A 23861-nucleotide genomic window follows, 5' to 3' on the forward strand; every position below is an offset into this window, starting at 1 on the left:
TAATCAGTTCCCATGATTAACCATAGCTTCACATTGGGTAGTGAATAGACTTTAAAACCACAAACATTTTCAATTGGTATCTGTAGGGGCAAAAAGATGTGGTGCCGTCCCTTACCAGTCATAAGGGTCATGGTCGACACTCCTATGACAAAAGGCAGGTTAACGAGAGATAAACGTAACAAATTCATTTAATAAAAGTTTTAAGTGACATGGGAAGCTTCAGAAATAAAGACCCAAAGAAGCAAGGAAAACTATATATATGCTTAAGTTCAATGAAGAGCAGATAGCAGTATAGAAATGTGTTTGGACATAAGGGTATGATCTAATGGTAATAAATTGGGAGGAAACCCAGCAAGGCCTGTCTGCTCAGATTCTTCTTGGCCTCCCTGTGTAACATTCCTTCCCCTCAGATATGAGGGAGGACCCCTCTGTAATCAGGGTCTTCAGGAGAGAAAAGAAAAGGAAGAGAGTGACCTTTCTATCGTGTTTCCCCGAAAAGAAGACCTACTCATAAAATAAGACCTAGCAGGATTTCTAAGCATTTGTGCAATATAAGCCCTACTCCAAAAATAAGACCTAGTGATGGGGCGTGGCTATGTAGCATATCTGCACAACCCATGCATTTCGTCATGGAGTAGTAAAGAAGACGAGTAGCCCTTCTCATCTGCCTCATGAGAGCTCTATTACTCAACATGAGAGATTGGGGCCAATGGTTCTAAAGGAAATAGAGTCGCAAGAAATTCAGGATGGAATTTGGGGTTTGGAGAGTTATGATGTTCCAGAAGAAGACGACTTAACTATATTTGAATAAATGTAAATTGTTGTACTGTACTTAAAAAAAAAAAAACACATCCCCTGAAAATAAGCCTTAGGATGTCTTCTTGAGGAAAAATAAATACAAGACCTTGTCTTATTTTTGGGGAAACACGGTAGGTCTTATGGTTTGCTTTGGGGGAGAGGCGTTTTAGTCCTCTGACCTACCTTGGGGAAGAAGATTCTGCTTTCTGTGACTCACTTCAAGGAAGAGAAAGGGGTGGGAGACAGGAGGACAGGAGAAGATCAGAGAGACCTTGCTTCTGAGGCCCTTCCAGTGTCCTTCAGTTCAAAGTACTGAGCATGCCAAGGTGCCATACTTTGGAGTGTTTTCTGATCCCCAACATAGGTAAAATTTTCGTGAGTTGTCCCCAGACTTAAGTGGATTTTAGTCAAAAGAAAAAAATAATGCTAATTTTCAGAATTGAAATCTCAAATTTAAGATGTTTGTTACATTTGTTTATAAAATATTTTATTTTAATTTAATGTATAAAGCTGATTTAATGGCTAATACAGAATACTTTGCACGAATAATTATATTTTAGCTCAAGTAATTTTATTAGGTTAAGATTAATAATGATAGAAATAATAATGATAAATTGTTTAGGACTTACCATCTGTCAGAAATTGTGGCTTATGATCACTTTTAATACTCATAACAAACCTGCAGGGTAGGTGTTACTATTCCCATTTCACAGACGAAAAAACTAAAGGTAAAATAGGTTAAATATTTTACCAGCTAAAGCAATCAGAGCTGGAAATAAGATATAGACCTGACTCAAAATTCTATTTCCCCCAGACCACACTGCCTCTTATGAATATTTTTTATACTGCCACTGTCAAAGCCAATTAAAAAACATATAATTGCTTACTTGCACAAAGTATATTTTTAAAAAATAGAGTATATTCTACTCACTCCACCCTGGAATCTACAAGTTAAAATATTTATATGTGTGTGTGTGTGTGTGTGTGTGTGTGTGTGTGTGTGTGTGTGTGTGTGTGTTTAATAAAAACTATACTGTTGTTTGGGGAAGTGGTTAAAGATCCACTGAGGGAAACTGAAGAGTGTATAAAGAGGTTGTATTCTTTATTTGTCTGTAGTATAGTTTACTAAATGGAGAATACAATTTGGAGGTAGTGTGATTTGGAAAAAGTAAAAAGGATTCAGCCAGAGTTTGTGTAGTATTGAATCCTGTACTTTTTTTTCACATTAGCCAGCTCTCTAGTAAAGTATTTGCATTGAGAAGGAACAATAGAATCTCTTTCACAGAAATATACAGAGGTCTTCAATAGTCTGCTACAAAATTTTTCAGATACCTTTACTCCAGGTCAAGATAGATCCTATAAGGACATAGGTTCAATAGTAGGTAAGTATATTATACTGTGGAATAGAAGTGATTAAAATTAGGTGAGATTCATCATATTGTGCTGAGAAATATCCATGCCGCAGGATAGGATAGCCAATCAATAAATGACTGTTAATTTAAATGAAGGGAGTTGAACTCATAAGGGGTATAGAAGGATAGGTAAATCTGACATGACTGAAACTCATGTTTAGGAAACAACTTACATCTTCACCATTATAAGTAATGTTCAGTAAGTTGGAAAGTGTTAAGAATATGCATAAGATTCATCCTGTGTAATTCTGGAATATTATTATTTCAAATTGTTATTTGTTATTGTTTTAGGTAAGTTGTTTGTTTGTTATTGTTTTAGCCTTTTCAAGCTGCTATGACAAAATACTAATAAACTGAGTAGCTTATAAACAACAGAAATTTATTCTCACAGTCTGGAGGCTGGGAAGTCCAAGATCAAGGTTCTTACAGATTTGATATCTGGTGAGGGCCTCATTTCTGGATCATAGATGGTAACTTCTGGTAGGTCCTCATCGTGGAAGGAGCTCACTGACTCTCTGAGGTCTCTTTTATAAAGGCACTAATCCCATTCATGAGGGAGGAGCCCTCATGACCTAATCATTTCCCAAAGACCCCACCTCATAATACTATCATATTGGTATTTAGGTTTCAACGTATGAATTTTCCTGGGACACAAGCATTCATACCATTGCAGTTGTCAATATATCAGAAATGTTTCTCCTGTGAAGAATTTGTTGTTCTTATTCTTTTGAGATAAGGCTTTGCTCTGTCACACAGGCTAGAGTTCAGTGGCATCATTATACCTCACTGCAACCTCAAACTCCTGGGCTCAAATGATCCTCCTGCCTCAGCCTCCCGAGTAGCTGGGACTACAGGTGTGTACCACCACACCTGGCTAATTTTTCTAATTTTTGTAGAGATGGGGTCTCGGACTCCTGACCTCAAGCCATCCTCCCACCTCAGCCTCGCAGAGTGTTAAAATTACAGGTGTGAGCCACCCACTATGCCCAGCCTTAGAATTTTTTTTAAAAGTAAATATGAATCTATATATTCTTCAACCATTTAGATTTCTTGCTTGTCTCCATTTTTTTTCTTGACTCTAATTCCTTAGTGCCGTAAGTCCTAGCCAGAGCAATCAGACAAGAAAAGGAAATCAAGAGCATCCAAATAGGGGCAGAAGAGGTCAAACTATCATTCTTTGCTAACAATATGATCTTATATCTATAAAACCCCAAAGATTCTGCCATGAGACTACTGGAATTGATAACCAAATTTAGCAAAGTCTCATGTTACAAAATCAATGTACAGAAATCGGTAGCATTCCTACACACCGACAGCAGTCAAATCAAAGACTCAGTACCATTCACAATAGCAACAAAGAACATAAAATACCTAGGAATATATTTAACTAAGGAAGTAAAAGTCCTGTACAGGGAGAACTACAAAACACTGAGGAAGGAAATAGCAGAAGACATAAAGAGGTGGAAAACCATACCATGCTCGTGGGTCATCAGAATAAACATTGTCTATAAAATGTCATAAAAAAAACATTGTCATAAAAATGTCTATACTACCCAAAGTAATCTACAGATTCAATGCAATCCCTATTAAAATACCAACATCAATTTTTGCAGATTTAGAAAAAATAATTCTATGCTTAGGATGGAACCAGAGAAGACCCCGTATAGCAAAAGCAATCTTAAGCCAAAAAAACAAATTGGGAGGCATCAATTTACCAGACCCTTTTTTCCTTTTCTATGTAAGTCTGGGTAACTTTTCTTTCTCAGATGGCTTGTGGACCAGTGGGAGAGGAACAAAATCCTGAATTTGAATGCAGTTCAGTCCAGGAAAGGTTTACCTCTATGTGAAATTTAAGTTTTCAGAATCTCTCTTTCCTGTTCTGGAAAGGTATTTATTGGTTCTGCTTTCCTCATGTTTTTAAGATGATTAGAAGAGATCATGTTTATGAAACTATTTGTAAAAAGTGAGATGTACTTTACAAGCAATAGGGCTTGTTATTTATTTTTGTACTCAAGAATTAGAATTAATTGTTCTTTCCTTTATGTTTAGACTTATGGTACTTAGATCATATCCTTTATTAGGTTTATATATGCAAATGTCTGTCTTTTGAAATAGATTTTGAGATTCCTAAGGTCTGGAAGTGTGTATTACCATTGCTATGTCCTAGCACAAGAACATTTTTTATTGAAATAAATGGAAACAATTAAATTTATATGCAATCTTGAAATTATTGTAATTTAAAATTTTTAGACTTTATTTTTTGGTAAAATGTTCCTTTATTGTGTAACTAAGAACCACAAGAGTACTAAAATTATATTTTTCTAATTTAGAAAAAAGCAGCCTTAGTAAATTATTTTGTATTTAGTCATTACTTTTTCATATGATTGTTAAATATGAAAGAAAAATGTCATTTATTAATACAGTTTGTATATATAACTACTTTTAGACTTTTTATATAAATTGTTTTTCCCTGAAATATTTTTTCACAGTGAATAGAATATATAGCCAAAGCATTTATGATCTCAGAAAACTCTGTAGTTTATTAGCATACTTAATTCTGTGTCACTTTGTGTAGAATTTTAACTTCTTTTACCATCTGTCCTTTATTCAACAGATGTATTATTGCATTTTTGAATGTATTCATCTATACCACCTTAGAATTATTTAGAAATTAAGTACTTTAGATTTATTTTGTCCTTGTGTTAAGTGTAATTTTTCTTTCATAAGTTAGAAATGATAATAAAAATACAGTAGCTTATGGTGCTGGATTTTTAAAAGAATGAATTAAATTTTTCTGTTTAGGTCATAGAGTTGGAAAATCGGCTAAAATCTTTTGAGAGAAAGTCGGGAAGATTAAAAGAAGGGAATAAAAGGTTAATGAAAGAAAATCATTTCTTGAAATCCCTCTTAAAACAGAAGCAAGAAGAGGCAGAGACCAGAGAAAAAGAGCTAGAAGAGCTACTAAAGGGAAGTAAAGATGTAGAAAAAGACAAAACTGAACTTCAAGTAAAAATCACTGAGCTGGAGAGGGAAGTCATTTCCTTAAGGAGACAAGTGGCAGAAGCTAATGCATTGAGAAATGAAAATGGAGAGCCGAGGAATCCATTGGAGAAATTGAACCACTCAGCAGACAAAGCTAAATCTGAGATGGCCACCATAGAAGTGAGATCTGGGCAATACGATTGTAAGACAACCACTACCAAGGTTAAATTTAAAGCTGCTAAGAAAAAGTGCTCTGTGGGTCGTCACCACACTGTTCTCAATCACTCCATCAAAGTTATGAGCAATGTATTTGAGAACCTCAGCAAGGACGGTTGGGAGGATGTGAGTGAAAGCAGGTAAGGCTCTCATTAACTTAGCTCTGTGGTGGGGACACTGTGCATATGTAAAGCACTGGCAAATGGAGATTGAATTTCAACTACTGTTGATTTGGTATTCAGAAAAAATACTGTCAGATCCTTTGAAATATCTTGGGAGGTCTTGTTCTGAGCTTATTGACTGAAATTTGCATGCAAAATTAGCCACAACTGCATGAGTATTTGAATAGGTGCCAGGAAACCCAAAAGAAGGCAATGCTTGATTTCTTCCAGTGATGCTATTTTCATGCAGTCATGAGGCTTGAAATTGACAGTTTGGCAGGTTGATTTAATTTGCTGGCCCTTTGCATATTCACCACTGACAGCTAAGGATTCCCAGGCAAGCCTACTAAGTCGGTTTAGTTATCTTGTGACATGCCAGCCTGGGAGGAGAAACATTTTTCCCCCTTAATTTAGTTAGATAAATTTTGAATGACCCATTTCAGCTTGTTACCAGATGTCTACAAGCTGTTTAACATCCTTTAAATTAAGAACCATCTTCACTAATTATTTCATGTATGTATTATGCAAAGTCATTGTACTAACTTTAATTGAATGGTGGTTAAAAATTAGTTCTTTAAAGTTATAGCTCTACAGATTCCGAGTCTGAAGTTATATACCCCTAGTGAATAGCAACAGGAGAATACTAAAAATCTATAATATTTCTTTCTCTTACCCCTGGCTATACATTCATATATGCATTTGAAGCACATCAGTAAAGCCACAAAGGCAAATGAATGATAGAACACCTCTTTTTTATATCTAGACAATAGGTAAGTTCAGTGTTTCCAGAGTTGCTAACAAATTGTTCAGTTTGCCATAATTTAAAAAATTCTATCTTGTTTTATGACATATTTCCTCTTATTTTTCCAGTTTTTTTGTTTTGGTTTGGTTTTACAAGCCCTAATAGTGGTTCTGTTTTGTGTTCTGATTTGTGACACCTCTACATGGTTTTCTTAATCACAGACATAGAACTGAAAATTATTTTAAAACATGGTTCCCAAACTTGTTTGCATATTAGAATCACCTGGAGATCTTATAAAAATTCCAAAGCTCGGGCCACACCCTAAACCAATTAAGTTATAACATTTGGGTTGGGATACAGGCTTCAGTATTTTTTGAAGCTTCCCAGTTGAATCCATTGTGCAGACAACTTTGAGAAGCACTGTGCTCTGTTATCATCAGGCCAAGCCTCTTGTCTTCAGGCAGTTAAAGAACTTAAAAAACAAATTTGTGAAGGTAAGGCAGAAGGACCAAATCTGCATTTCCATTTCCACCTTACCCAGGTTCTTTTTCCCTGCTCTCAAAAGCAATTAGAGATAAAAGCCTCCTTAACTTAAAACCCATTAAGCATTTAGCTATATCTTCAAGGAAATTCTGGTTTCAGCTACTAATTATATCTCAGGCATTTGGTACTACCATACTATTCATAATATAGTGGTGCAGTTTACTTATGTGTGAATATATATGTAGGAAAAAATATGTGAAATTTTGATAATACACTCAGTTTTCATTTCATCATTTTAGTGCATCTACACAAGATCCCATATTTTGGGAGGTGTATAATACAATGTCGCTTAAAATATAGGATTGTCATTTAAGTTATTTAGCAGCCAAACTCAATTTTACTCTGTGATAAGTGTTGAATTTCCTGTTTGACAGAACACTCTCAGGAATCACTCAACTGCAGTAAATTCTCAAATAATTAGAAATTCTACAGTGAAATTTCAGGGACTTAAGATTCTATTTCTTTTTAGCTTTTCATAGTCTGAAATATAAGAAAGTTACTTGGATACTGAGAAAAATAGAACTTAGTATATACATAATTTAGCATATATGATACTATATTATATAATTATTACCCTATTAAATATTTATTTCCCATAGTTGAATAGTATTTACAAAAGTATGCCATTCAGTGATAGGTGGTAATCAGTGATAGGAGGAGTGGTTTATACCATCAAGAAGAAAAACAGAGTTTCAGTATTTCCAGCAAATTAAAGAAAAGTGAAATTTGTAAGGAAAAGCAGAGGAATAAGAATTTATTAAGTAGATTATGCCATCCCCAAATATGCCAGTCTGGCATAAGGATTATTTTGAGCTGAAGTCAATTGACAAAATGTATTAATAGATAAAAAAACTCTCTACTCTCCCCCTAGAAACAGGACATAAAATTATAAAGGTTTTGCTTTTCCTCTCTCTATCAAGAAGGGACAAAAGTTAATCACAGGAGACAAATTTAGACCCTAATCAGCCTGGAGATGGCACCAGAGAAATCTCCATAACAAACTTCACTCTGTAACTTTCATCTACCATTAGTTTCCTACATATTAGCCTTTGTACAGTTTGCTGCCCCTTGGGACTCAGGGTCTTTTTCCTTTGTCTTGTCACTTAAATTTTCTTTAAATTTAATTTCTTTTAAATTTTCTTTAAAAATGTATTGTTCTTTATTGAAAATGTCATATAAATTGGGGTTCTTTTTTTTCTTTTTAGAGACAGAGTCTCACTTTGTCGCCCAGGCTAGAGTGAGTGCCGTGGCATCAGCCTAGCTCACAGCAACCTCTATCTCCTGGGCTCAAGCCATCCTCCTGCCTCAGCCTCCCAAGTAGCTGGGACTACAGGCATGCACCACTATGCCCGGCTAATTTTTTGTATATATATTTTTAGTTGGTCAATTAATTTCTTTCTGTTTTTGGTAGAGACAGGTTCTCGCTCAGGCTGGTTTCGAACTCCTGACCTCAAGCAATCTGCCCACCTCAGCCTGGGATTACAGGGATGCTAGGATTACAGGTGTGAGCCATCACGCGTGGCCTAAACTGGAGTTCTAAGCCCCCTCTATAAGTACTCACTTCCTGGCCATCCCAAGTGTTATATCTGTGATACACATGATAATAAAATTTTTTGTTTTTCTCTTGTTAATCTGTCTTTTGTTATGTTCTAGCTGAGAATTTAGAAAGGTAGAGGGAAAATCATTTTTTTCCATCCCTACTATTATAGTTTCTACTTCCATTTTCTCTTATCATTAGATTTTTTCTTTAATTGCCTGGTCACATTTCCCAAAGATATTATAAACATTCATGATTCTTTGTCTTTATCCTACCTGACTTGATGTTTCTCCCTACCAGTACATTTTATTTTCATTCAAAATTATTTTAAAAGGCACTAGTGATCTTGGATCTTGCCGTTTATTGTTGCTTCAGGAATATCATGTCACTTTGAATCTTTTAACATTTTCAACCTTATCCCTAAGGCCCTTTCCATCTTTCTTCCATTTTCACTTATAAAAGAAGTATGTTCACTCACATTACCACCTTTAGTAAACAGATAGTTCCAACTGATGGGATTCAGGACATGCTAACCAAAAATATAGCTGAAGGAATTTGAGAAATGGCAGGTTCTGAAAGGACTCTTTGACCTTTTCCCCTCCCAGTTATAGGACCCTCATGTGAGAGGTGCCCACCCAAACCAGAGGAAAAGAGCTTCTTTATCTCCAAAGACAGAGGAATACCAAGAGGAATCTGAATGAGCAGGCCTTGCCAAGTGTCCCCAGTTTACTATACCTACCTCATACTCTTTTGTCCTATCACATTTTTCCGTGACTTTCTACTTTTCATCAAACCTAGTATGATAACACTCAGGCTTAACCATTTCTTGGGTGCTCATTTCCTTATCAAGGCTCCCTTGTCATGTAAAACTTATCTTAAGTAAATTTGTGTGCTTTTCTTTTGTTATTCTGTCTTTTGTTACAGAGTCTCAGCCAAGAACATAGATGAGTAAAGGAAAAGCTTTTAATCCTCCCCAACATAACTCTATCATTATTTAGAGTACATTTTAGGAATAGAAACATGGAATCTGTGGCCAGTCTGCCTTTGTTCAAATCCTGACTCTAACATCCTGTAGTTGTGTGACTAGAAGCATATTATTTGACCTGATCGCTGCCTCAGTTTCTTCATCCATAAAATAGGCATAGTGATAAGACGATATTCATGGATACCTTGTGAGAAATAAATAGGATAACACATTAAAATAGTACTTGAAACATGTTGAGTACTGTATCAGTGCTTGCTATTATTATCATAATGAATTTTGCTTGGCAATCTGCAGCTCCCCCCATCCATACCCATGATATTTGTCTGTATGTGTGAAGTGTGTATGTATGTATGTATGTATGTATGTATTTGTTTGTTTGTTTATTTGTTTATTTATTCCAAGTTATGGTCAAGAATGCTAAAAATTCTCCAATGAATCAAGATAGTCTCACATACAAAATATTTATTTTCCACAAATTGCCAGTGCAGGTCTTTTTTAGGCCTGCATTTTGTTGTTGTTTAGTCTACAAATGGGTATTCAGTGAACATCTCTTAGTAAACTTGTTTCAGCTACAATAATTTATTTCTCAGACTGATTTTAATTCTACCCAGATTTTTTCAATGGAGTTATTGGAACTGTTTTATGAATGCAAAGATTTTTAATCTTGGGAAATTTTATACTGTTATTTTTTCATGATCTATTCATTTCTTTGACCCTCATTCAAGTCCTGATTCTGCCATATTCTCTGTGAAATTTATCAAAATAGATGTGTCTGTACTTTCTCACAATAATAATCCTGCTTTGGGTTCCTAGCACTTTATTCCTAGATTACTCTAGATCTGAATTCCGTAGAACTTTGCCCATATTTAATTTCTTGACACAGTAGCTTAGGATAAAGTAGTAGGGTTCCTTTCATGTTGTTTAGTTTTTGATGGAAGACCAAACTTATGCATAGCAGACTGTGAAGAATAAATAAGTAAATTTATTTATTTAATCATTTAACAATATTTATTGACTATCCAACTACCTAATGCAGTATAGTACATAAAAGTAAAGTCCATATACATTAGATATTAAATGAAAGAGTGAAAGTTCTGAAAGTATTATAAGAAATTACAAGATTATTTGTTTATAACCTGAGTGCATCTCTAGAAAGCATACTTAAACAAGACAGAAATGCAGAGCCAGATATGAAAAAAATTAATAAAACTTTAAATGTCTATATGATAAAAAGACAATATAAAAACAGTTAAAAGTCAAATGACTAACTGGGAGAAGGTATTTACAACATATAAAGAAAATGAAGGGTAAATATCTAGAATATTTAAAGATCTACAAATTATTATATAAAAAGACTAATAGAAAATGGACAATGGTATGGACAGGAAATATAATGGCTTGGGCAGATGATTCAGTGAACAAAATATTCTGAATAGGTGTGTAGCACACAGAGATGATATGTGGAGCTTCTGACAAGCATGACAAGAACCATATAGACACCTAAGGCCATGCCCTGTTAACAACTATTTTCCATTTTAAAAGCTGGTTCTGGACGGGCATGGTGTCTCATGTCTTTAATCCCAGCACTTTGGGACACCAAGGCAGGAGGATCGCTTGAGCCTCAAGAGTTGGAGGTTACAGTAAGCTATGATTGCACTATTGCATTCCATGCTCAGTGACAGAATGAGATGCTCTCTCCAAAACAAAACAAAACAAAACAAAACAAAAAACAGCTGATATTATTGGGAAGGGGCTGCAGCAATGGCAGATTTTCTGTCTCCACAAATCCCTGATCAAAATAAAACCAATAGGAGAGCATAACCAAAAACTCAAGGAAAGGATAGTTTCTATGATAGAACTAGGTGACAAACCCAAAATATGAGCAGGGGGGACAAACACCAACAGCTATAAGACCTGCCTGGTATCAGGAGACGGAAAATTGGTGTTTGATGTTTCAAGAACAGAACAATATAAAGTCTCTAAACAGTCACTGACTGGAAAACACAGCAAGGCAATCTAAGAATGACAACTGAAACCAGTGGGGGGATTCTGTAGGATCTAGTTTGCAAGCGAATGTCAGGGAATCATTATAATGTCTAGCATGCTGAGACAGCATGTCTCCTGTGAATTACCTATAGCAAAAAACCAAAACTTCCATACTAAACCAAGCCCCACAACTGAGGAGATGCCACTGTGAAAAGAAACTAAATCGAGTATTATAGGGACAGTAACCTCATGCAGTGGTTAATTTATGTGTCAACTTGGAGAGTGTTTTTGGGAGAAAGTAACATTTAAATCAGTGAGCTTTGGGTAAAGCACATTTTCCTCCAGAATGGAGATGGGCCTTATCCAATCAGTTGAAGGCCTGTGTAGAACAAAAAGAGTGGCTTCTTCAAGCCAGAAAGAATTCTCTAGCAGACTGCTTTCAGATTTCACCTGTACCATGAGCTCTCCTAGGTCTCCAGCCTACTAGCCTCTAGACTAGAACTGGAACATTGGCTTTCTTGGTTCTCTGCTTGCTGACATCTGGACTGAAACTGCACTGTCACCTCCCCTGGGTCTCCAGCCTACTGGCCCATACTGCATATTTTGGATTTCCTAGCTTCCATAATGGCATGAGCCAATTCCTTAAAAAAAAAAAAAAATCAAATAAAACATATGTACACACACGTGTGCATGTGCATATACGCACACACATATACATGCTATTGGTTCTGTTTTTCTGGAAAACCCTGACTAATGCACTTCCCCACCTCCTACTTCACCCTAACACCCCCCCACAAAAAGTAGTGAAGGTTGAAATAAATGTTGGGGGAGTATATCAAAGGAAGCAGCTTTTAGTACATCATAAACTTAGAAAAATTGGATGATTGGTGACAAGGAGGTCTGTGGGGAGGTAGGTGGATAGACCTTTTGGAAGAGACACAAAGGAAGCCCATTTTTATGGACAAAACAAACCTATCCTGTAGATGTTGCCCATTTCATAGCTATCTCAGGACTTGTTTAATGAGTCCATGAACAAAGTAGCTATGGAAGCAGGGATAGAATCTATGAATATGCTCAACAAAATTGACTTCTCTTCACCAAAACTTATCTGGCTACTGGCAGCATTGAATATTCAGCCTGCTGACCAAAGAGGCCAATTCCAGATCCCCAATATAGCACCATTTTCCAAAGGACTAGCCAGCCGCTTTAGTGACAGTTTGGTTACATTGGGCCTCTTCCTTCCATCAGTGAGGAGGCATCACTTGTTTTCATGAGGATAGATTAAGTATTGTGGGTATGGATTTGTCTGTTTCACTTCTACAAATACTACTGTCTTACACTTTTAAAATGACACATATATTCCTACCTATCCCCAAAACATACCACAGTCTGAAAGACACATTTTTTTAAAATTTGTATAAATTTGTAGAGTACAAGTGCAGTTTTGTTACATGCACAGATTGTATAGTAGTCAATCAGGGCTTTTAGGGTATCCATCACCCAAATAATATACATTGTATCCATTAAGTAATTACTCATCATCCATACTTCTCCCACCCTCTCACCTTCTGAGTCTCCATTGTTTATTCCACTGTCTACATCCATGTGTACACTTATGGGTGAGAGCATGCTATTTTTGTCTTTCTGCTTCTGGCTTGTTTCACTTAAGATAATGACCTTCTAGTTCTATCCATATTGCTGCAAAAGGCATGATTTCATTTTTCATGGCTGAATAGTATTCCATTATGTATTTATAACACATTTTCTTTATTCAGTCATCTGTGGCTGGACACTTAGGTTGCTTCCATATCTTTGCTATTGTGAATAGTGCTGCAAATAAACATATGAGTGTAGTTATTTTTTGAAATATTGACTTCTTTCCCTTTGGGTAGATACCCAGGAGATTGGGTCGATTCTGGATGGAATGGTAATTCTATTTTATTTTTTTGAGAAATATTCATACTGTTTTCCATAGAGGTTGTACCACTTTGTATTCCCAGCGATAGTGTATATGTGTTCCCTTATCTCAACATCCTTTCCAACCCTTGTTATTTTTTTCTTTTTAATGATAGCCATTCTGACTGGGTTAAGATGACATCTCATTGTGGTTTTAATTTGCGTTTCATATACTTGTCCATTTGTATATCTTCTTTTGAAAAATGTCTACTCACATACTTTGCTTACTTTTTAATATGATACATTTTTTGGTTGAATTGTTTGAGTTCCTTATATAGTCTGAGTATTAGTCCTCTGTGAGATGCATTATTTGCAAATATTTTCTCCTATTCTGCATGTTGTCTATTAATGCTGTTGATTATTTCTTTTGCTGTGCAGTATCTTTTTAGTTTAAGTCCCATTTTTCATTTTAATTATGTTTTTAAAGTCTTAGTCATAAATTCTTTGCCTAGACCAATATCCAGAAGAATTTTCTGTAGGTTTTCTTCTAGTATTTTTATAATTTCAGGTCTTATAGTTAAGACTTTAATCCATCTTGAGTTGATTTTTGTATATGTTGAGAGAGAAGGGTCCAGTTTCATTCTTCTGCTTGGGAAGGGCCAATCCAATTTTCACAGCACCATTTACTGAAAAGGGTGGAAGACAGTTTTTATGGCAAAGGATTTATGAAAATGGACTGTATCTTGGAATTCCCTGGTCTTATTACATTTTTAATTATACAAAGGCAACTGGCTTTATAGGACCGTGTATTATCAGGCTTAGTTTTGGCACCAGCTAGAAGACAATATTGAGGTTAGGGTATATACTTTAAACTCTGACATTTTATGATTTCATCTTTAAGAATGCATGGGTCCAGGAATAAAGTCTTGTAGGTTGGAGTAGCCTCTGTAATTATTTAACCAAATAACCTATTGGAGTAATTTTTGCTTCCCACTTCTGTGACCCTGGGTTTGGTGAATTTGAGGGTCCTGACGCCCAAGGTAGGAAAGCTCTCCAAGGGAATACAGTTATTATAATCTGTAGAGGTAGAAGCTGAGGTTATACCCTGGTCAATTTGGACTCTTCCTGTTACTGAACTAACAGGCATCAAAGGGAGATACTGGGAGGGGGGCGGGTATATACATACATAATGAGTGAGATGTGCACCATCTGGGGGATGGTCATGATGGAGACTCAGACTTGTGGGGGGAGGGGGGAAAGGGCATTTATTCAAACCTTAAAATCTGTACCCCCATAATATGCCGAAATAAAAAAAAAAAGGGAGATACTGTATTAGTAAGAGCAATTATCCTAATACTATGTAAAATTAAGAGGACCATGTCTGGAAACCAGAGGATTCACTATGTACCTGTTAGTACTCTTATGCCTATTAGTTCTCTATCTCTGTTGCCCTTGGCAGCTAAATTTGAAAAAGTTGTCTACATTCGTTATTTCCAGTTCCTTTCATCCCCTCATTGCCACTCTAAAACAGTTCTTTCCAAGGTCTCTGCCACATTGCCAAATCCAAAGTCAGTTTTTAGCACTTTCATTGACCTCTCAGCAGTATTTGACACAGTTGATTTCTACCTCCTCTTATTATAGTTCACCATATCAAACTCTTTATTTTCTTTTTCTGACTGATATTCACCCTCAGTGTTATTTGTTGATTTTGTTTTTTTCCCTACAGACTCTTAGTTTTAAAGACTTTCAGTTATTTGACATTGTCTTAGTCCAGGTACACTATAAGAGGAGCTTAGTAGAACTCCTGGTTGATGCAGACTAAAATTGTGTAGGCTTTTCTGACATGTACATCATACTGTAGACTCTTATAATATTTAACGAAACATCCTAATATATTTCTATATATACTATCATAAAGCCACATACTTCTCTCATTGTATAGTTGATCAGTTGGCATTTTATAGTATAGCCAAGTAAACTACCCTTGTTGTCTTTTGTATAACTATCTTCCCAGTCTATTGAGATCTTTGGGGAACTTAATGCTATTTTGAAAAGTATTTTCTATCCCTTTCAATGTCATGTTATACAAAAATTTGATAAGCATGCTTTGATGGAATTCACATGTACTATATTTAGTGTAATCATGTTTTAAAAAGATATAGATTAGTCTGAAATTGAATTCTGGACATGATGCTCCATCACGATAAGCAGGAACATCTTCAAGAGTGACCAGGGAAGTAAAGCATCTCAAAAACATGTATATTAGGAACATTTAAATCAGCTAGGGATATTTTTCTTAGAGATGTCTCAAACAGTATATGATTATTTCCAAATAGTTAAAAGATAACCCATGTGGAAAAGGGACTGATTTATATGTTCCACTCAACTTGAATACTTCTTATCTCTCTTCTTTGCTTAACTTTCTTTCTTCACTATTAATATATCATATATGCTACTTATTCTTTGTGTTTGTTTCCTCCCTCCCACCCCTGCCATACTAGGATAAAAGTTACATGAGGGCAAGATTTTTTTTCTTTCACTTTATTCACTACTACCTTATCCTTTATGCCCACAAAAATGCCTGGTCCATAAGTGCTGTTAACAAATATTTTGTTGAAAGATAAATGGCCACAAGGGATGGAATTTAATGGGTGAAGCCTCATAGATTCAAATTTTGTCTCAGGTGAAGGGGAAACTTTGTAAGAAATATCAGACCTTTATAGCATGGCTAGGAAAGGAGTGTGTATTCCAACCCTGGAAGTGTTAAACCAAACCATGTGCTTCCTGAGCTAACACTTGGTGTAAATGCTATAGAAGTGATGCTAGTAGGAATTTGATACTAGATAATTTATTTTCTTGATGGGATTCCATAATTTTATAAAATATATTTAAACTAACTTTTCCTTTTTACATGGAGAGTGAGCAAATGCCCAAATTAAACTCACAGTCTCATATACAATGTATGTTATAATATTGTTTGGTCTTGAACTTAGAAAAAGTACATGTAACAACTCTTATTCTTGGGTTTTATGCCCCTTCTTTTTTCTAAAAGCAGTGATTCTGAAACACGGACCTCTGATAATTTGGGAATAATTGTTGTAGAAACATCCCAGAAAATAAGTCCTACAGAAGATAGAAGAGACCAGAAAGAAAGTGATCAAACAGAAGACAGCCAAACACAAGGAAAAGAAATAGTACAAACCTACTCAAATATAAATGACAAGTCTCAAAAGGTATATGATACAATTTTGCCTAATTGTAAACAATGTTCTTAATTTTATCTTATGCTTCATAATTTAAATTAGTAAATATTGCCAGTGATTTAATTTGAACCCCTAAAAATTGAGTTTTCTTTAAAATATACAGTGAAAATATTCACTTTTTAAAATTTTCCAAGTCCAGTTTGTTACAATCTTTTGCATAGATGAAAATGGAAATAAATACTATTCTTATAAATATAAATCTGAAGGTATTTGTGTTTCAGCAAGAATATAATAAAGATGATAAGTTCATTATTGTTTTCAGGTATATGAAATGTTCCAACTAAAGAAACTTCTGTTTTTACATTAGCTTTTGTGGTAATAAAGTCACTTAAGTCTGCCCATATCTTTGAATTACTTATTTTTTACCTTGTTCCTCAATGTATTTTAAATTTTGAAAAATTGTTGTTCTAATACAACTTATTCAATAATTCCTACCACTAAAATATCATGACATCAAAAGTTTACCTATACAGCATAAAGCATTGAAAAATTGAGGAAAATTATTTTATTTTGTTGTAAAAATCAGGTTATCTTTGAGTTAACCTATAGGATTCTTTTAAAACATAATCCAAAAAAAAGTTAATTTTTTGAGATCTTGCCAGAACTTTGGAGGAAAAAGGTCTGTTTTACTTACTACCAGAATAATGTTCAGACCAACAATTATATGCTAAGAGCCTGCTGATTGATTAATAAATTGATAAGTAGATTTTATTAAAATTACCTATTTTGCTATATATTATTTGGTTAGGAATTTTCATTATTTGCAGCTTAATGAGTTTATAATTAAAAGTAATTCATAATTACATTCATGTAACAAGAAGTATACTATAAACTACTTTGATTAGATCTGTCATATTGTTGACAGTCAGAAAATAAATGTTTACCAAATAGTTCAAGTGTGTTTGGAAAATATTAGAACTTCTCACTAACCCCAAATATATTCATTATCCTAACTTTAACTTAATGACTTCCCTGCTTTTCTTTATAATATTACCTGCCTTGACATTATGTTTTTGAACTTTGTGGAATCTATATAGTATATCTTTTGTGTCTGGCCTCTTTTGTTGAATATTATGAGTTCATTCACTTTCATTGTTATAGGTAGTACTTCATTGTCTGAACATACCACAATTTATCCTTTCTACTGTTGAAATTTTGGTTGCTTCAGTTTGGATTTCTTGCAAATAATGCTGCAATGAATATTCTTGTACATGTTCTCTGTTGCACAAGTGTGGGCATTTCTGTAATAAAAAGCTAGGAGTGGAATTACTATACCATAGCTTGTGTGTTTTTAAGATTTTAGTTGACAATGCTATTTTCCAAAGTGTTGTACCACTTTTTTGTACCCACTATGGAAATTTCCACTGCTCTTCGTCAACACTTAGTATGTTAGTCTTTCTCATTTCAGCCACTTTCTGTGCATATATTGAGTTGACTAGTTAGGTACCTCAGAAAGGAACACTATGTTGGTGAGTTCTCTGGTTTTTCATTTTGCTTCATGTATCCTGGCCTGGATACTAAATAAATCAGCAACCTGGAAACCCCAATAAGTCAGATGAGATGAGCCCCCAATGAAACTGGGCTTTTTCTAGCCAAAGGATCAGGAAAAGGCCAGCCTACCAAGACAGAAAACTTTGCACAATAACTGCCCTACTCCAGCCAAACACCACAGAAAAAGTTGCAACCCCACTTTCATCCCCTTCAGTGAAGACCTAGTGGGAACCTAGACTTTCATTCTTACCTGGCTATGAGGAGGCAACCTCCACCCTTTCCTCCTTCCATTAGAGTGGTGTCAGAGAAGACCAAGTAGGGAGCTAAAGGTAATGACTCCTTCCCCTCCATGTCATTGGAGACCACATAGACAGACTGGATATTCATCTCCAGTAGTAAAGAGGTATATCTTTCGCTTCCTAGCAGAGTGATTTCAAAGCCTAAGTGCAGAGATAGGGAATTTCCTAATGAGCCCCTACCTGCTCCCCATGGTGTCAGTAGAAGCCAAGTGGGGAGCATAAACAAGGTCCCCTTCCATCATCTAGCCATGATGGTATCAGCAGAGGCCTATTGGGAAGCCTGAATTTCCACCCCCATCAAGCAGTAATAAGTAATAAGGTGCTTGTCTCCAACCACAGTATCAAGAGAGACTGGACTTGCACCCCCAACTGGCAGTAATTTGATGGTATGCTCCTTTCCATCAGTGTAGTGTCAGAGGAGACCTGTTCAGATAAGAAGTAAATAAGATCCAGAGTCTTGAAACATAATATCCCAAATGTCCAGATTACAATTGAACCTCACACATCATACCAAGAACCAGGAAACCTTAATTTGAATGAGAAAAGACAGTCAATAAAAGCCAAAAGCAAGATGTCAGATATTGGAGTAACAGACTATTCCCAACTTAAAATGATTGACTTAAGTAAGGTTTTTTTCAAGTTTGCAATGAAGTGAAAGCATTATGCTTTCAGTAGAAACCTTACTTTGAGAACCGAAACAACCATTCTGTTTTTCACTTTCAGCATAGTTTTCAACAAATTACATGAGATATTCAACACTTCATTATAAAATAAGCTTTGTGTTAGGTGATTTTGCTGGGCTGTAGTCTAATGTAAGTGTGTTCTGAGCAGGTTTAAGGTAATCTAGGCTAAGCTATGAAGTTTGATAGGTTAGGTGTATTAAATTCATTTTTGACTTACAATGTTTTCAACTTAACAATGGACTTATCATGATATAACACCATAGTATGTTGAGTATAATCTGTAAATGACAAGCATTTTAAAAGTAACTGCCATAAAAATTCTTCGACAAGCAATTATGGACAGTTTTAAAACAAATGAAAAAATAGAGCATCTCAATACAAAAATAGAAAGTCTCATCAAAGAAATAGAAGATATAAGAATATCCAACTAGAAGTTTTATTTTTTTTAATTTTAATATTTAGTTATCCAGCTAATTTCTTTCTATTTTTAGTAGAGACAGGGTCTCACTCTTGCTCAGGCTGGTTTCGAACTCCTGACTTTAAGTGATCCTCCCGCCTCGGCATCCCAGAGTGCTAGGATTACAGGCGTCAGCCACCATGTCTGGCCCCAAATGGAAATTTCAGAAACAAAAAATAAGTTTATGTTTACCTCACGATGGTGGCATCAATCTTCATCCCTCAAAATTGATTCAGATGTCAAGAGGGATGACACCATACACCCACCAAGAAAGGGGGAAAGATTTATTATGCACACAAGGGAACAGAGCATCTGCAAATGGATCCACACAAGTATGAACAACTGATTTTTGACAAAGATGCAAAAGCATTTCAATAAAGGAAGGATAGTCTTTTCAACAAATGGTGCTAGAGCAATTGAATATTCCTAGACAAGAAAAAGGGAACTCATACCTAAACTTTGCACCTTATGCAAAAATTAACTTGAGATGGGTCACATATAAACATAAAAATTAAATTGTAAGACTTTTAGAAGACTATATAAGAGAAATTATTCAGGACCTAGAGTGTGGTGAAGAGTTTTTAGACACAATATCGAAGCTTGATTCATAAAAGAAAACATCAATAAATTGACTTGATCAGAATTAAGAACTTTTCCTCTGCAAAAGACCCTAGTTAGAGGATAAAAAGACAAGCTACAGACTGAGAGGAATATTTATAAACTACATATCTAACAAAGGTCTCACATCTTGAATATATAAAGAGTTCTCAAAATTCTACAGTAAAAAATCAATCCAATTAGAAAATAGGCAAAAGACATGAGCAGACGTTTCATCAAAAAGGATATATGGATGACAAATAAACACATATAAAGATGTTCAACTTCACTAACCATTAGGGGAATTAGGTTAAGACCATGATGAGTTATACATCTATTAAACTAGCTAAAAAAAATAGTAACAATACCAAATTCTGGCAAGGATGAAGAGAAACTGGATTTTGCATACATTGCTTGTGGGGGATATAATATGATACAGTACAGTGCTCTGGAAAACAGTTGAGCAGTTTCTTAACTAAATTTACCATACAACTATCATGTCCTTGGACACTCTCCCACAGAAATGAAAATTTATGTTTACCAAAAAAACCTGTATGTTAGTCACAGCAGTTTTATTTGTAATACCTGAAAACTGAGGACAACCAAAATTTTCTTCCTTAGTTGAACAGTTAAGCAAACTGTGTTGCATCCATAATACAGAATACTATTCAGCAAGAAAAAGGAACAAACTATTGATATACAAAATGTATATCAAGTGTGACCTCAAATTTCTCATCTTGGCTTGTCAACTAGGACTTAATTCCTGACTTAAGCATTCTGTGTTGCTATTTAAATGGAATTCCAGGGTCACAGGAAATTGGCAATTGTCCTACATTTTGCTGGCCACTTTGTTGATCACTTCTTGTTTTATTGGGATTTCCACTTTTTTTGGCCTCTAACAATTTCATGTGAGACACTTTAAGTGTGTTCATTTCACAGTATGCAAATCTTTCTGAATTTCTAGTCAGTACTGTAAATAGAAGCCCAGTTCTTTTTAATTTTAGGTCCAGTTAATTTGATACCAAATCTTGTGATGAATATTGGTAATTTAATTAGTGGTTTTGTTTTGGATTTTTCACAGTGCTCAGTATGTGACTGACACTTAAATACAAATTGAATTTTTAAGGAAGTGATAAAACATTTTAAAAATATATCTGTTAGTTCTGAAGACAAGTTCAAATGAGGCATTTCAAAAATATTTTGAGAAATGCAACATTGGTAGGATTTTATAATCTCTGAAACTAGTTTAAAGGAAAACCCTATCCTAGCTAGAGTTTTCTGGTATATGTGTTAATATAATAAACTGGTTTCATTACTTTAGGGTCATGCCTTATGTGTAATATAAAATGCTTTATCAGTATAAAATACATGGCTCATTGTCAAAGTAACAGTGAGTCAGATTTATTTTTTCATATATTTTTACCATGATTGTGTGTTCCTTAATTTGGATCTTTGAAAAGTTTCTTTTTTTAATAAGAAATAATTTTCTAGATTCAACATATTCTTGTTTTCCAACTAATAAATTCTTAAATTAGACCACCTTTTTAATTACTGGGATTTGTAATATTTTTGAAACATTTCTATTTAAAATTTTGCTTTGTGAAAGTATTTTTAAATTGGTGAAACATTTTGGAATAAAAGTCAACAGGGCTTCATTTGTTTTTTTTTAGCCTTTGTATTGGCATGTTTTGAGGAAAACATAAAGTTTCAAGAAAAGTTACTTTATTATTATCAACATTATTTTAGCTTGATTTGTCAAAAGGTTATTAGCTTCATTTGTTTACATACATAGGGAAAATTGCGAAAGGACCTAGATTTTCAGAGACTAAGTTGTTAATTATTCATATTTTGCTTATGTTGCTGTTACTCTACTTACTCCTAAGTTTTTGAAATGTCCCATGTTTAAATTTACACTTTGAGTTGATTTTGTATCTGTATCTTCTGCCTGCTAGTTCAAGTTTAGTGCCTGTATTAAGTTCTGGGTATCAATTATAAAATTTTATTATCTAGACTTTTTTTAACTCTACATAAATAAATGTATTTTTATGTAAAGAGATATTACTATATTGGTTCATTGATGTTGTTATTGAATAATAATCCAATTTTTATGAAACTTTAAATTTAGGATCATTTTCAATATAAGAATACCAAAAAACCAACTTTTCAAAAGAAGAATGACAACATGCAAAACATACCCCCTACCAGAGGTAAGAATGCACATGAAATTAACAATATGTCTTCTAAAGTTTAATCTGATTTTTAAAATATTATGAACATTATTTTTATATAGTCAACAGAGAAAAGTGCAAAAGTATAACTGCCCAGAAATCAAGTAGCAGTGTTATTTTATTACGAGAACGGATTATAGCCTTGCAACAACAAAATAGTGTACTTCTGAATGCAAAAAAAACAGCAGAATTGTCTGTTAAAGAATATAAAGAAGTTAATGAAAAGCTCCTCCATCAACAGCAAGTGTCTGATCAACGATTTCAGTCAAGCAGACAGACAATAAAGGTAAAGAGACTTTAAGATTGAATTATAATACACTATATTTGTAAAAGTGAATATTTTGTTTTATATGTGTTTAGTTCATATTTGTGTTAGACAGGTCTATGAGTAAAATAAAAAACTCCAGACACTGTTAAATAAAGTGATTAGTTTAATTACTAGACTATTTTAGTAAGGTCTATATTAAGAGATAACATACATGAGGTAGGTAACTCCAAATCAAAAAAGACACTTTACTGGCATTTCTATATCACTTAGTTTTTCTATTCTTTTGAGTATTTTTGTATGTTCTGTATTGTATTATATCTTAGCTTTTACATGCTGGCTTCATAAATGCATTTAGCTTACCCATTTGCCTATGTCTAAAACTTTGTATTTATTATCATAAATTACATTATTAAATTATTAAATTATTATATTCCTCAGTTAGTCTTTGCAAATACTAGTATAAAATGTGAAGCTTTAAATATAAATATGTATATTAATGTATTCCAATAACCTATACATAGTTCTTTTTTACTCAGGTGAATTGAGCTTTTTGCAACAATTTTCAGACACATTATACCTTACTCTTAGTTATCATAAGTTAATCTTAAGCAAATGAAAAAGAAAAGATTTTTTTCCCATAAATCTCCATTCTTTAAGATACTTGCTTGACTAAAGAATAATTTGTTGGCAATTTGTTGTTTTACACAGAAAAATTCATTTCATCGTATTAGAAAATTTTTAGGTTTTTAAAATTTTTTAAATCACTGTCACATGTATTTTTAAATTACACTTAAATTCTCTAATTCTAATATCTAGTTCTTTGAGTCAAACAGTAGTTAGAAATATATTAATTGTAAAGTATTAGTGTTGTACGAGTTATACCAATAAGAATTGTGTTCTGACTTTACTCTCAGAAGTAGCCTTATACCCAAACCTTACCTAAATTCCAAATTCACACTGGAAGTTTGAGGATTTTACAGGCTTGGCCCATGGAAATTTGGAGTAGGACACCAGATGCAACTGAGCTCTGGTGTTAGAGCCCTGTAGATGTTAGAGTTTGGACATAGTCACTGATGCAACAACCAATGTATGGAAACTAGATTTCCCCAAATAATTTAATGAACCCATACTCATTTACCTGGCTGAAATTTTCTTTTCTTTTCCTTTTTTTTCTCTCTCTAATTTTCTAATGCTGTCGTAAACATTCATATAGCAGTTTTTTAGTAGATATGTTTTCATTTCTCTTGGGTACATACCTAGGAGTGGAATTGCTGTGTCATATGGTAATTTTATCTTTAATCTTTGGAGGGACTGCCA

General features: G+C 34.3%; 1 protein-coding gene across 6 annotated transcripts in view; it reads left to right on the forward strand.

Annotated features, from left to right (window-relative positions):
* The window catches only part of CNTLN (centlein), a 299553-nt gene that overhangs the window by 172683 nt on the left and 103009 nt on the right, over positions 1 to 23861 (forward strand). For 3 of the 6 annotated variants that reach the window (XM_076008761.1, XM_076008763.1, XM_076008765.1), the window contains 4 exons: positions 5013 to 5548; positions 16311 to 16491; positions 22174 to 22255; positions 22339 to 22562. In XM_076008761.1, the coding sequence (XP_075864876.1) occupies positions 5013 to 5548; positions 16311 to 16491; positions 22174 to 22255; positions 22339 to 22562 (1023 nt within the window). Of the gene's footprint in view, positions 1 to 3976; positions 4098 to 5012; positions 5549 to 16310; positions 16492 to 22173; positions 22256 to 22338; positions 22563 to 23861 lie in introns of those variants that run through there. The other 3 variants (XM_076008762.1, XM_076008764.1, XM_076008766.1) reach the window with 2 other exon arrangements.

Source organism: Microcebus murinus, chromosome 12 (assembly GCF_040939455.1).
Source record: "Microcebus murinus isolate Inina chromosome 12, M.murinus_Inina_mat1.0, whole genome shotgun sequence".
Taxonomy (NCBI): domain Eukaryota; kingdom Metazoa; phylum Chordata; class Mammalia; order Primates; family Cheirogaleidae; genus Microcebus; species Microcebus murinus.